Below are 14,621 nucleotides of genomic sequence, written 5' to 3'. Positions count from 1 at the left end.
TATTTTGTTATCTCTCCTGATTCTGATGCAATACTAATGAATACAATATTTCATTTCTATTGAAGCAACATTTCTCCAGGATTCATTCATTAACTTGCCTTCAACAGTTCTCAACACTTCATGAATCTCCAGGGCATTACATTTATTTTCATTCATTAAGCCCGATTCAGACCCCTCACATTGACACTGAAATCACTAACTTCCATCATAAACTCACCCCTTAAGGATACTGAATGATTATAAGCAAATTTTAATTTGAGCTTCAATTCTTTTTTCTTAAATTGTACCATTTTCAAAATGTTCTGTAACTTAAAATTCATAATTTACTTTCCTTAAATATATTCATTATGACAATTTTAAGACTCATTGTTTAGATTTACACACATAGTTTAATATGATCATTATTTCCCAGAACTCACGCCACTGTGTATTATGGATATGAGAGCAATCACTGAAAAAACCCAGTCAAAATCTTGTAACTTGAGATTTTTAAGTTAAGAGCTGAAAGACTTTCATACTTACTTGTGTTCATTCTGTTACTTCACTTACATAATCCAACTGATGCTTGCACATAGCCCCAAATAATTAATTCTGCTTGTTTTTTAATGCAAGCTAGATCATTTATGCCTTCTCTTCCAATATTAAATTGATTTAATTGATGTTCTAATTATCACATACACAAAGCTGGTCTTCCTCCTTTCTTTCGAATGCTCTTTGAAGGTCCTGCCATCTGCATACTTAATTCAACTGGGAAAGGTGAATCAACTGGGAGTCTCTCTAATTCCACATCATAATTCATTGCCAAATCTATCTGGCATTAGCATTTTCTAAAAGAAAAACATTGTGATGTGGGCACTGTTGACAACTACTGACATATTCCTAATCTCATGTAATGCAATACATTACATTCAATGCTGCACTGCCGGGGTGCTCACTATTTAGTGAGATGGCAATCTCTCAGCCAGAATCTGAAGAGTAACATGTATCGTCTTTAGCCTCCTGTCTTTTATTTATTGAACAAGCAACACAGAAAAAGAGAGAATCTTATCTGAGTATTTTGCTGCTTGTGGAACTTCACGTTGTGACAGGCATTTTCCACATAGTCCTGTATGAAGAAATTGACTTGCATCTCAAAAAACACTCAGCTGCAGTTTTCTGCTATATGCTAAGGTTACGAGTGCAGTTATATTCTCTGCATTAAAAGGAACTGGTGGGTTGTGAATTGCTCCAGGCAATGAAAGGTATTTTTTAACAAAACTAGAATAAATCTGGGGACAAGTGATTTAGGCATTCAAATTATCTTCTTCCTCATCTTCAACCCCATCTTATTTCTAATTCAAGTTGTATCACCTTCTAAAGGACATTTACAGATGAGAAAAGCCACTGACCTATTATAATTTATCCATCCAGAAATATTCACTGCTTCAGAAACTAATTACAGAACTCTACGTCTAACTTACACAAGGTTTAATTTCCTTCCTCTACATCTGTTCATTCTAATCTGTGCTATTCAACCCATCTTCAACAGTTTGACTCACTTCCAAAAAATCGTGACTGTTATTTACAAGTACTGTTTGATTAGGTGGGCAACCACTAATTTGTCATGAAGAGAAATTAAAGAATGTTATTTCCCAAAGAGCATGGAATGATTTCCACCCAGTGGCACAGACAGAGATCAAAATATAATTTCTTGGTGTGGCATAGGATGCAAGTAGTGCATATATTTTACATAGATTATACAGGCAACTTACTTATGCCACCATTTCCTATGTTATGCAAGCAACCATCAGAATTTCAAAATATTCTTTGTACATAGTTATTTTTGATGCTTAAAATCATCTGGTTTGCTCATGCCTCCCACTGACACTTCATTTTCAGTTGAAGACCAGTAAATGCAATTCTCACCACAGAAAGATAATCGAGTGAGCAGGAAAGACTGAAGAAACATAAGAAAACAAGATAAAGAGACCAGAGTAGAATATTCAACCTTTCTTGCTTACTCCATCATTGAGTAAGAACATGGTTGATCTTTCACCTCTGCACAATTTTCCTGCTTTCGTGCGGAATTCCTCGATTCGCTAAATATCTATGAATCTTTGACTTGACTATGCTCAATGAATGAACCTTAACAATTGTGTTTGGCAGAGAATGCCGCAGATTTACTATCCTTTGAGTAAAGGCATATCTTATCACCTCGGTACTGAATAGCTAACACCTTATTTTTAGATTGTGATTCCTGGTTCCAGAGATCATCGCCTGCAATTATCCTATCGAGTTCCATAAAAATGTTGTACATTTCAATGAGATCATCTCAAATTAAACACTTTAAAGTACAGGTAGACACAAAATGCTGGAGTAACTCAGCGGGTCAGGCAGCATCTCTGGAGACAAGGAATGGGTGACTTTTCGGGTCGAGACCCTTCTTCAGTCTGAAGAAGGCTCTCGACCTGAAACGTCACCCATTCCTTCTCTCCAGAGATGCTGCCTGACCAGCTGAGTTACTCCAGCATTTTGTGTCTACCTTCGATTTAAACTAGCATCTGCAGTTTTTTTTCCTACTTTAAAGTACAGGCTTGGTCTGAATATCTCATGTGAGGAATTGACCTGGTGAACCATCATTGCACTCCTCGAATCATAAGTACAACCTTCATTATGTTATGATGGTTGTATTTGAGATCGGACCTGTATACAGCATTCTGGATGCCGCATCACCATGGCCCATTTTTAATGGACCAAAGCATTCCAATTCTTGTATTAGATTCTCTTACAATGACTGCCAATATAGATGACCGTGCATTTTCCATATATTACATTTGCCATGTCCTTGCTCATTCGTTCAACCAGTTTGTATTCTACAAAGCATCCCTCTGCACCCTCGTCACAGGCCAGACAGCCACCAAGTTTTGTATCAATTGAAAACTTGCTATTCCTCTTATCCAAATCATTGATCTCTATGGACAAAGAGTCAGTCAGGGATTTACTACCAATCCCTGTCGCACCATGTTAGTCCGAGCCTCTCAATCAATAACATTGTTTTCTATGCATGAATAAAATCTTAGTGCATAGTTGTAGCAAATCAGCATGCATTCTAATTTTGTTAAGTAAGTTCTGGTATCATCTTAATGAAAGTCTTCCGAAAATCCAAATACATTGTCAACTACGCCGGTTGACAATGAGCTCCAGGTTCAGCTTTCATCAGTTTTTTTTCACATCCAAAAGGCATGCAAATTTCCAGGTTAACAGGTACTGTAAATTGCTTTTAAATATGTCAATGAATGGTGGAATCTGAAAGGGGGGGTGGGGGAATGTGTGAAGATAACAATAATTGGGATCAATGTTCTGACTCCCACTGCGATCTAGACTACACTTCTTCCCACCCTGCCTCCTGCAAAGACTCTATCCCCTACTCCCAATTCAGGATTCAGGATATCTTTATTTGTCATCCAAAAAACAAGTTTTTTGGACTAAATTTAGTCACCCACAGTCCAACAATAAGAGCAATAAAATAAGCAAATTACACAACCCCAACCAACACAAAAAAAAAGAAACATTCATCACAGTGAGTCTCCTCCAGTCCCCAAAATGGCGGCGCTGCCCTAGCAGCTGCGGCTTACCTGCGGTCCGTTTGTCTTTGTGTTTTTGTTGTTTTTTTTGTCTTAATTGTAGATGTGATGACGTGTTTTTGTGGTTGTGTGCTATGTGTGTGGGGGGGAGGGGAACTCTAAAATTGTAAATTTGTCCCTTCCGAACGGAGACCCCGTTCCCTCCACAACTCCCAGGTTTACACTTTCCTTCCCACCCAAACCGCTCCCTCCCCAGGTCCTCTGACACCACATCTGCACCCAAGATGAGGTGTTCCAAACCAGGACATCTGAGATGTCTTCATTCTTTAGGGAACAGGAGTTCCCCTCTTCCATCACAGATGAGGCCCTCATTAGGGTTTCCTCAATATCCCACAATTCCACTCTTGCTCCCCCTTCCCTCCCCTGTTGCAACAGGGACAGAGTCCCCCTCATTCTCGCCTTTCACCCCATCAACCGTCACATACAACACATAATCCTCCGACACTTTCACAACTTTCACCACTAACCACATCTTCCCATCTCCACCACTTTCCCTTTTCCCGCAGAGACCGTTCCCTCCACAACTCCCAGGTTTACACGTTCCTTCCCACCCAAACTGCTCCCTCCCCAGGTACTTTCCCCTGCAACCGTAGGAGATGCAACACCTCTCGCTATACCTCCTCCCTCGACTCCGTCCAAGGACTCCGATAGTCTTTTCAGGCGAGGCAGAGGTTCACTTGTACCTCCTCCAACCTCATCTACTGTATCCATTGTTCCTGGTGTGGACTCCTATATATCGGTAAAACCAAGCACAGGCTCGGCGATCATTTCACTGAACACCTCTGCTCAGTCTGCCTAAACGAACCTGATCTCACAGATGCTAAACACTTTAATTCCCCTTCCCATTCCCACACTGACCTTTCTATCCTGGGCCTCCTCCATTATCAAGAGTGAGGCCCAACACAAATTGGAGGAACAGTACCTCATATTTTATTTGGGCAGCGGTATCAATATTGACCTCTAACTTCAAGTAACCCTTGATTTCCCTCTGTCTCCATCCCTCCCCCTTCCCAGTTCTCCAACCAGTCCCTGATTACATTTTATCTGTTTGCTTTATTAATATCTTCTCCAAGCTAACAAAGATCTATTCTAAATTTTCCTTGATCTCCCTTTTGATATCTCGTACTCATACCTTGCACTTCTTTATCTCTGTATCTCCCCCTCTAAATCTAAATTATCCTTATCTAAATTCCCCCTCCCCTGTTGTTTCAGTGCTGTATTACAATGATTTAAACTAGTCTGCCTAATCTATTAGCTGGGGTCAAGAAAAGAGCGTTCACGTTGCGGCCCTGTTTCTACCAATCTTTCCACCAATATTTCCACCAATATTCACAAGAAGCACAAGACGGCCTTGTATGCAGATGCCGAGAAGTGTGTTCAGCTCCAGCTGAACAATTTCTAATCTTGTGATGTGGACTCGATAAGAAGAATTAGATTAGTTACAATCTAAAAAACCTGCAATAGACTTGACAAACGTGATTTCCCTTTCATAGATTTAGTGATTTTGCCTACGTTTTTTGTTAATTCTAGGTACTCTATTGCCAGTTCAGTTCTTAACTAATAAATTCCAACATTTTCTCTCCCACTGATATCATACTAACAGGTCGACAGCTTCCTTGTTTCTCGTTCCATCTTAAATGATAAGGTTACATTTGATACCTCCCAATCTGTGCGAACCATGGTGAAAGCTGTGGAATTTTAGAAGATGACAACTAGTGCATCCATGAACTCCATAACCATTTCTCTCAAAATGTTGAGTTGCAACTCATCATGTCCTCAGGATTTATTGGCTTTAATTTCCCATTTATTTCTCCATTATAAAAAAAATGCTACCTTATTTCAGCTCCTTCATAGTAGGTTTGTTTTTGACCACTATTTCCAAGTTTTCTGTATTTCATTTCTCCCAAACAAGAGAAAGAGCTTAAGAGGGTGAAATAACACGAGAGAAAGAAAAAGCAAGAGTTATTGATTGATCAAAAGATCCAAAATCATTTCAATGGTACCCATGCAACTCTTGGGATCAGTGTCAAAACTGGAGCAAAAACTTAGGAACGTTTCCTCTTCTCTCTGCAACTAGTTAGGGTGCAGGAAGACAGTGGTAACAAGTTGGAGGTAGGAGGTAAAACCAATAATAATAATAAGGTTTAATATAAAAAAGGATTTTATAAATTAAAAATATGCATTCTGACTACATTATATACAAGTCAGATATCCCTTCTTCACTTCTATTTATAATTTCTCCAACTGTTACCTCTGAATTAGCACCTAAAATATCAAGGCACATTCGCAGGCGTGCATGTAATTACTTTGTATATTTTTGTACGAAAAAGTCATAATCTTTCAGACTAATTCAAAATTTATTCAATATTAAACAGAATTTTCCCATTTTTTGAATCTAACTTCAAAATAAAAGTTCGATTTAAAAAGAGATTCAAATCAGCAGAATGAAATGGACAAAGTGTGAATCCCAGATTTAAACTGAACAGGTAACTTGAGTCTTTGGCAAATTCATAATTGACATTTGCTTGTTATGGGACAACAAAGAACTATAATTGATCCATATCAAAGGAACATCTAGTACACTGGCATGGGCACTGCTGCTTCTAGATATTGTCTTGGATCAGGCTTGATGACATCTCTAATTCATGTTCACAAAGGTTGTCCCCATCTTTGAAATATTAGACCACGGGTAACCCCAAGTCCTGTTAGGTTCAGTGACCCTTGGCATTTTGAACCTATGAGACATGGCACTCCTTCGGAGAGAAGAGAACGACAGACTGAAAGCAGTTTTACTGAATAGCTGAGGAATTCAGGTCAGAGATTTTAAGAATTTAACTCATGAATAGTCATGAAACTGAAGAACATAAGAATGGCAACATGGATGAGATCACATATGGTGGTCTTAATTTTTGATTAGCATCTCATGGGGAGAAACTAAAAGTTTAGCAACAAATATTTGGAGTTAACTGGTTGTGTAGAGCATGGAGGAAACTTCAGACATGCATTGAATGTGTAACAGTACATCCTGAAATTACATTGAGAGATGTTTTATTATTAAGCAAAGAGAATCCCAGATTTGCTGATTACCTTGAGGCTCAGCAAAGGAAAAGACAAATAAAATACACTGACTGTTGTTTTAGAGGCAAGTATGCTTAACACACTTAAACTGGTAATTTCCAAAAGATAGAATGGCATTTTTAAGAGTGATTGCTCTCGGCAGAAAAATCTGAACAAAATAATTTTAAACTATTTTTTGTTAGCAGTTAAATGCCATGAATTTATGGAGGGTAGGATGGTTTCAGCTCTATGTTTTAAGAAAGGATAAGGCTGTGGCATTTCAAAATAGAGGAAGGATCTTTAAGAAAGTATTGGATTGGAGACTAGTCCCGGATGCTTAGAAGTGTAACTAAACCTAGACCATCCCATCTGGATACTTGAATTGGCAATTTTAAAGATAGACAACGAAAGCATCCTGCATTCATATAGCCCCTTAAATGGCTACCATTAATTTAGCACCTAGCTGTGTTAGGAAACAAAGGGATAGGGTCATTAGCTTAAAGGTTATTATAAGCCAATTTATACCAATTTAGTAAAACATGCCAATGCACTTTGCAGGAACTTAAAAAATGCTGACACAGATTTATACAAGAAAATGGAGACCCAGGGAAATGCTGTTGCTGAAATCTTGAAAGAAACACAAAGTCCTGGAGTAACTCAGCGGGTCAGGCAGCATCTCTGGAGGGAAAGGACAGGTGACATTTTGGGTCAGAACCCTTCAGACTAATTGTAGAAGTGGGGAGAAAGGAAAACAAAATTGGGAAGCTGACCAAAGCCTGGACATCTTAAAAGGAGAGGAATTTCAGTGGAGTTGCACAAGTCGCCAGAATTGAAGAATCACAGAGATCAATGGTTTGTATCACTGAATGATAATCAAAAAAACACAAGGCGATCCAGATACAAGATTAGAAATGTAACAAAATCAAACCAATATTTGATACAGCGCCAATTTACATCCACAAGTGTAGTCGCAAATGGCAACTTATATTTGCCAAGTCAGAATAGACGCCTTGAGGTGGAGCTTTTTACCTCATGTGCCCTTTGAACTTAATTCTCATTTAACTTCTCACACAAACAACACAAAAACTGCAAGCTTTGAAACAAGCCACTAACAAGAAGCCACCTCTTTTCCGTAACACAAATGCATCAATAGTCTCAAAAATAGTATAATAGGAAAATTAAAAACAATGCAGTCAACAATATATGACACCTTATCTTTTAAAGAAAAAAAGCAATGGCAAATAAAGTATGCTGCAACCAAAACAGTTGTAAAATATGACAAGCTACAGTGCACATGTTCACAGAGGGGAGCAGCTGTACTGAGTCAGGTGGATAGATAATGAACCACAAAGCATGTGACAAACCAGAAATGGACTATCATAGCTTGGTGATGCACAATACGTAACAGACAAAACACGGGCCCCACTGCTTCAAGTCTGATAATTAGAATCCATAATAAATGCAACATGAGAAATTGCAGACTAATTGCTGCACAACAGCTTAGCATGGTATCAGCAAATACAATAATCAAAAATACTAAAGCATTACCTCCAGTGACAGATGATCATAAAAAAGGATTTCTCCTGCACATCTTCATTACTATGGCAAGAGAAATGTAGCATTCTATCAGTCCATGCACCATCGTTGTTTTGAGAAGGCCAAGAAACACAGAATGACAGGCCAGCCTCTCCAATTGGATGGAGCAAGGTGCCAAGGGCTCTAAAAGCGATAAATGAAGCTCATTACTTTCTCTCCAGTCGCAGTTAAAGGATACAGTCTTAATGATCCAGATTGGGTTCCAATTGCCAGGATTTTCTGTACTGGATCAAAAGCCATGGCCGAAGGTTGATATGGAAATCCATGACGAACCGTCTAATATAAGTAGCAGCAGGAAAAAAAACAGGTACAAAAAGGGGGAAACAGGTATTAACAGGTTGCAGATATCAAAACCTAGAAGGCAATGTGGCAAGAGGGGGAATAGGGGAAGGCTAGTGATCATTTGGCAGTAGACTTTGCTGACTTGGGACACAAGTAATCAGGTAAAGGTAACAAAATAGAAATGGATTCAACAACTGAATAGATGGCATTTGATGGCCACAGAGAAAAGACAGTTAAAAACATAACAACATAGAAAATAGGTGCTGGAGTAGACCATTCGGCCCTTCAAGCCAGCACCACCATTCAACATGATCATGGCTGATCATCCAAAATCAGTATTGTTCTGGCTTTTTCCCCCATATCCCTTGATTCCCTTAGCCCCAAGAGCTAAATCTAACTCTAACTCTCTCTTGGTCGGGAACAAAAGGCTGATATGAAAAGAGAAAATAGGAGTGAAGAGCCAACCAAGTGGGAGTTGGCAGATGAGGGAAAGGAAAGGGTGTGATGTGTGTTGGGAAGGCCAAATAAGGACTGAAGCAGCGCTGGGTTGAAACTGGAAATGATAGAAGTTGAGGGAAAGAGTGGCAATCAAGGAGATCAGGAAAGCTTTGTGGATGGTCGAGGGTGGTGGGATGGAGAGTGGTGGGATGGAGGGGCCGGGATTCGCAAGGATGAAGAGGAGAGATGGAGAGGCCGGGTTTGACAAGGATAAAGGGGTGGGACTATCATGAGTAAGAGACAGATTGACAGATGGAGATTAAGCGTAGAAATTATGGCTCGGGGTCCGCTGTGACAAACGGGTACGGCAGGGTGACAGTCACGATCGTGCCCTGGCCCCCTGAATGCCGCATTACCGGGGGGGGGGGGGGCAGCCTTGTCTTCCTCTCCTTCCCCTCCGGTCTTGTTGCCTTGACCCTGAGCCCCGAGGAAGGAGCGAGGCAGAGAGATTGGGGGGGGGGTTGTGATGGGAAGGAGCCGCACTCACTTTGCAGAGCTGGAAGTGCTCGGAGAACAGGATCTCGACGATGTCACTGTCGGCGGGCCGCTGGCCGGGCTGCTGCGACGACGACGACGAGGAGGAGGAGGCCGAGGCGACCGCCGCCGCCGTCAGGCCGTCCAGCACCTTCCTGATGTTGAACTTCTTCATGGTGCCGCTGCCCGCGTCACATGTCAGGGCGGCCGGCAGCACCGCTCAGGCCGCGGGCTGAGGGCTGAGGGCTGAGGAGCGGGGCGGGGCGGTGCAAGGAAGGCGCTGCTGCGGTGCTCGGCTCTGCCCGACTGAACCCTCCCGGGCACCGGCTGCCCGTCGTCTCTCCTCTCTTCACGTCTCGCCTCTCTCCTCCCCCTCTCTCTCTCTCTCTCTCTCTCTTCCTCCTGTCGCTGGACGCGGAAACGCAGCCACAAGCCGGACCGCAGCTCCGCACTTGCGCGCCGCTGCCTTTGCCGTTGCCGCTGCCGCCACCGAGCGCGCGCGCACCCGGATGTCAAGGAGCCGGTGCACCTGAGGCGCTCGAGCGCAGCGTTGCACAGCACATGGGTGGGGAGGGACAGCACTAATGCTGACACAATCAGGGCGTGGAGCGGCGCTTGTCAGTGCAACAGCCAGCAGGGAGGTTTCGGCACAGCAGCACCCGCGGTGCTCAATTGGCTGCGATGAATGAGCAACAGCAGCGTTAATCGTGCAACAGCAGCACTGTTATCGCAGCAGCAGCAGCAACAACAGTAGTAAATGGCAGCGTCAATCGTGCAATAATAGTACCAGAACGGCAGTGTGAATAGTGACAACAGCAGTAAATGGCAACGTCAATCGTGCAATAATAGTACCAGAACGGCAGTGTGAATAGTGACAACAGCAGTAAATGGCAGCGTCAATCGTGCAATAATAGTACCAAAATGTCAGTGTGAATAGTGACAACAGTAGTAAATGGCAGCATCAATCGTGCAATAATAGTACCAGAATATCAGTGTGAATAGTGACAACTGTATGAATGGCAGCGTCAATCGTGCAATAATAGTACCAGAACGGCAGTGTGAATAGTGACAACAGTAGTAAATGACAGCGTCAATCGTGCAATAATAGTACCAGAATATCAGTGTGAATAGTAACAACTGTAGTGAATGGCAGCGCAACGGCAGTGTGAAGTGATAATAATAGTAAATGGCAGCGTCAATCGTGCAAGAGCAACACTAATAGTGACAACAGTAGTAAAATGGTAGCGTTAATTGCGCAATAATAATACCAAAACGACAAAGTGAATAGTGATAACAGTAGTAAATGACAGCGGTATTTGTGCAAAAGCAGCACTAATAGCGACAATAATAGTAAAAGGCAGCATTAATCGTGCAATAATAGTGTGAATGGCAGTATGAATAGTGACAATAGTAGTAAATGGCAGCATTAATTGTGCAATAATAGTACAAGAAAGTCAGCGTGCAGAGTGAGAACAATAGTAAAAGGCACTCGCAGCATTAATAGTAACCAACAGCATTAATGGTGACAATAGTAGTAAATGGTAGTGTTAATCGTGCAAGAGCAGCTTTAATAGTGACAGTAAATTGCAGCAGTAATCCTGTAAGAATGGCGGCATTAATAGTAACAATAGTTGTAAATCATAGTATTTGTGACAATAGGTTTAAATGACAGCAATAATCATGCAATAATAAGAATCACAACATTAATAGTGACAATGGTAGTAAACAGTACCATTAATAGTGACAATATTAATAAATAGCAGTGTTAGTGACAATGGTAAATAGTAGCGTTAATAGTGCAACAATAGTATAGGATCAGCAGCATCAAAAGTGAAATAGTAATAAATTCCTCCGGGTGGCGCCGCGATGGCAGCCTCGCCTACAGTCTGTCTGTCCTTTTCGTCTTTTTTGTTGTTTTTGGTGTGTTTTAAAAGTTTGTGTTAATGTTCTCTGGTTTGTTTTATGTGGAGGGTGGGCGGGAGGCTCGGGGGGAACTTTTTTTCAATCTATTACCTTGCTGGAGATGCGATTGTTTTACGGATCTTATCTCCGGTCACTTTGAGGCCTAACATCGTGGAGCTGGAGGTCTTGCCTGGGACTGACTTTGAGCCCCCACGGGGCATGGATTTACCATCTGAGTGAGCGATTCCTTGTCTGGATCGACGCTCCAACCGCGGCCTGCGGACTTTAACATCAGGAGCTCGCAGTCTCGGGTTGAGACCGAGTCGAGAGCTCCAAGCTGCACGAGGTTCGACTGGTCTGGACCCAGGGTAGATCGCCCGGCGCGGGGCAGCTGAGATCCCCCCCCCCCCCCCCCCGATGCAGGAGTTGATCGCCCCAATGAGGAAGGTCCGCCGCTGGCTGCGGGAGTCAAGATCGTCCCGTCAACGGAAGGTTAAAGGCCCCCGACCGCTGGAGGACAAAGAAGGAAGAGATTGAACTTTTTTTTTCGCCTTCCATCACAGTGAGGAATGCGGAGGAGTCGCTGTTCATGTTAAAATGTATTTTGAGTGTCCTGTTGCTTTTTTGTTGTTATGACTGTATGGCAAATGAAGTTCCTCATATGTTGCAAAACATACTTGGCTAATAAAGTTTGATTGTGATTGTGAAATAGCAACATTTAGAGCAAAAAATGGCAGCATTAATATTAACAATAGTAGGACATAGAAGCGTCAATAGTCGCATGAGAATGGCAACATTAATAGTGGAAGTAGAAGTAAAATGATAGCTTATAGCACAGTAGGAGCAGTAGAATGGCAATATTGATTGCATGGTAGCAAATAGCAATGTTAATCATACAAAACCAGTATTAAAATAGATAAGTATAGATAATAACTAAGTGTTAATAGGGCAATAGTAATACTAAAATAGAAATACTAAACTAGCATTGGCTGTGGTGTTAGTTGCAAATAGCAACCTTAATAGTGTGATAGCAGTATTAGTAAAGTGTTAGTAGAGGAAATAATAATAAATGGCAGCAATAATAGTGCAATACTAAAGCAGCAACTTTAATAGTGCAATATTAGCAATGTAATAGTGTTAGTGGCCAAAGTAGTAAATAACAGTAATAGTTTGATAGTCGCACTAGTACTGCAGGATTAGATGTAGCAATGGTAATTATCTGTAGCAATAGTGCAATATAAGTATTAGAATAGTAGCATTAAAAGGGAATAGTATTAAACAGCAACAATAAGAGTGCAATGTTAGCACAAGAAATAGCAGATTTGATTAGTAGTGATAGATAGCAGTGTTATCGTGCAATAGCAACTGTAAAATACCATGTTGTGTCAATAGTAATAAATAATATTAACAATGCAAGAGCAGCAAACAAATAGCATTAATAGTGTAATCATTTAATAGCAGCATTGAAAACACAGTGGCAATACCAAAATAGCAACATAATTGTTCAAAAGCAACATTGATAATGTAAATATTAAATAGCAGTATTAAGATTTCAATGGCCGAACCAAAATGGCAGTGTTAATAGTACAATGTTAGTTAGAATAGTAATATTAATAGTACAGCAGAATGAATAGCAAGGCTAATAGTGCAATAGTGGGACTGGAATAGCAACATTAATCATGCAATATTAAATAGCAGTGTTAATAATGCAATAGCAATACTGGAATGGCAGCATTATTTCTGGCAATATCAGCAAATACCTGCTTTAATAGTGTGATAGCAACATTGGAATAGCAGTATTCATATTGATATTGACCATAAATTGGTCATTAATAAACATTAAACATGCATTGATAGAGATAGAATAGCAGTCTTCGTAATGGCTATAAATAAGTTATAAATAGTTCTATGTAGCAGCATTAATAGTGCAACTGCAACCCTAGAATAGCAAATGGTATCTACTGAGTACTATGTTTGCACATCTGTTGTGCTGCTGCATGTAAGAATTTCATTGTTCCGTTTTGGGACTTATGGCAATAAAACACTCTTTAATACTACTGCCATTGTTAATGGGATCAGTTGGACCTGTGGTAAAATGAGCATTAAAACAACAACAGGTTTAATACTAAAACGAAGAAAACATTCTGCAAAGAATGGAAATCTGGAATAAAAGCATAAGATGCCAGGAATATCCAGCTAGTCATGTCAACCTCTGTGGGGAAAGAAAAATAAATTTCAGGTTGATGACATCATTGGAACTGGAAAAAAGTTAAAGGTTAGCAGATGAAAGCAGGAGTGTTGAAAGTGGAAAGCCATTGGCTGCATCTACAGTATTTACACTTTGAAATGTTATATTTTGTTAATGTTTTGGTTGGTCTCGTCAACAAGATTAATAGTAAAACAAAATTAAGATGAAAAGAGGAATTAAGCAAAATTAATGGCATTCATAGGATAATAAAACTAAGAATTATAGCAGTAACAATAGGAGAATCTGACTATTAGAAATGCCACTATTAATAAATACAGCAGATCTAAGTTATAGAGTGATTAGCTGTGGGAGGAATGGTTATTTCAGCATCAAGTATAATCAGTGTTAACAGTAACAGCAGAACTAATTGTAACAAAAGCATTAAAAAGAACAAACAAATGATAAGTAATTTAAAATTTTAATAACCTTACTTTTGAAAAAATAACATGAATGCAAATAATATGTTATTAAAAGCAATAAAATAACTATGAGGATTAGCTGGCTATAATAATGACAGTAAATGAGCTTTATGATTAATAGCAAAAGGAGAATTAATGGAAATGGCAGAACTTTAAATTACAATGAAAACACAAAGTACTGTTCTTGTGCTATAACACCAGGATACGCGCTCAACTAAGAAAACCAAGTCCAAAGCACTATCTTAACTGATTATACAAACTTATGCGAGGACAACAACTAACTCCCCATGCAATGATAAACTACCTACATGTTCACAAGCACATAAAAACTGATCGTGTGGATGCAAGTATATAATTGGGATTATCAAGTGGGCACATCCTTTCACTGGCGTTTCATTGGGTTAGGCCCACAACACCTCGGGAAGGCTCAACAGTTAGTTCTGGTGTCCCAGAACCACCCCACTCAATACCTTCTCTCACTACCTATGCAACCAGTATCTACAAAATAAAGGAAACTACCGA

At 40.3% G+C, this 14,621-nt stretch overlaps 1 protein-coding gene across 2 annotated transcripts in view; it reads right to left on the bottom strand.

The window, feature by feature from the left end:
• Nucleotides 1–10,105, bottom strand: part of stxbp5a (syntaxin binding protein 5a (tomosyn)) — a 188,598-nt gene extending 178,493 nt beyond the window's left edge. The window contains exons 1-2 of one of the 2 annotated variants that reach the window (XM_078405529.1): nt 9,544–10,105; nt 8,455–8,552 (exon numbers count right to left, since the gene is read on the bottom strand). In XM_078405529.1, the coding sequence (XP_078261655.1) occupies nt 8,455–8,552; nt 9,544–9,705 (260 nt within the window). In that variant the 5' untranslated portion in view covers nt 9,706–10,105. The remainder of the gene's footprint in view (nt 1–8,454; nt 8,553–9,543) is intronic. The other variant, XM_078405530.1, reaches the window with a different exon arrangement.
• Between the last annotated feature and the right edge of the window lie 4,516 nt (nt 10,106–14,621).

The sequence above is a fragment of the Rhinoraja longicauda genome, chromosome 9 (assembly GCF_053455715.1).
Source record: "Rhinoraja longicauda isolate Sanriku21f chromosome 9, sRhiLon1.1, whole genome shotgun sequence".
Classification (NCBI taxonomy): Eukaryota; Metazoa; Chordata; class Chondrichthyes; order Rajiformes; family Arhynchobatidae; genus Rhinoraja; species Rhinoraja longicauda.
This window is presented reverse-complemented; position numbering and strand designations above follow the sequence as displayed.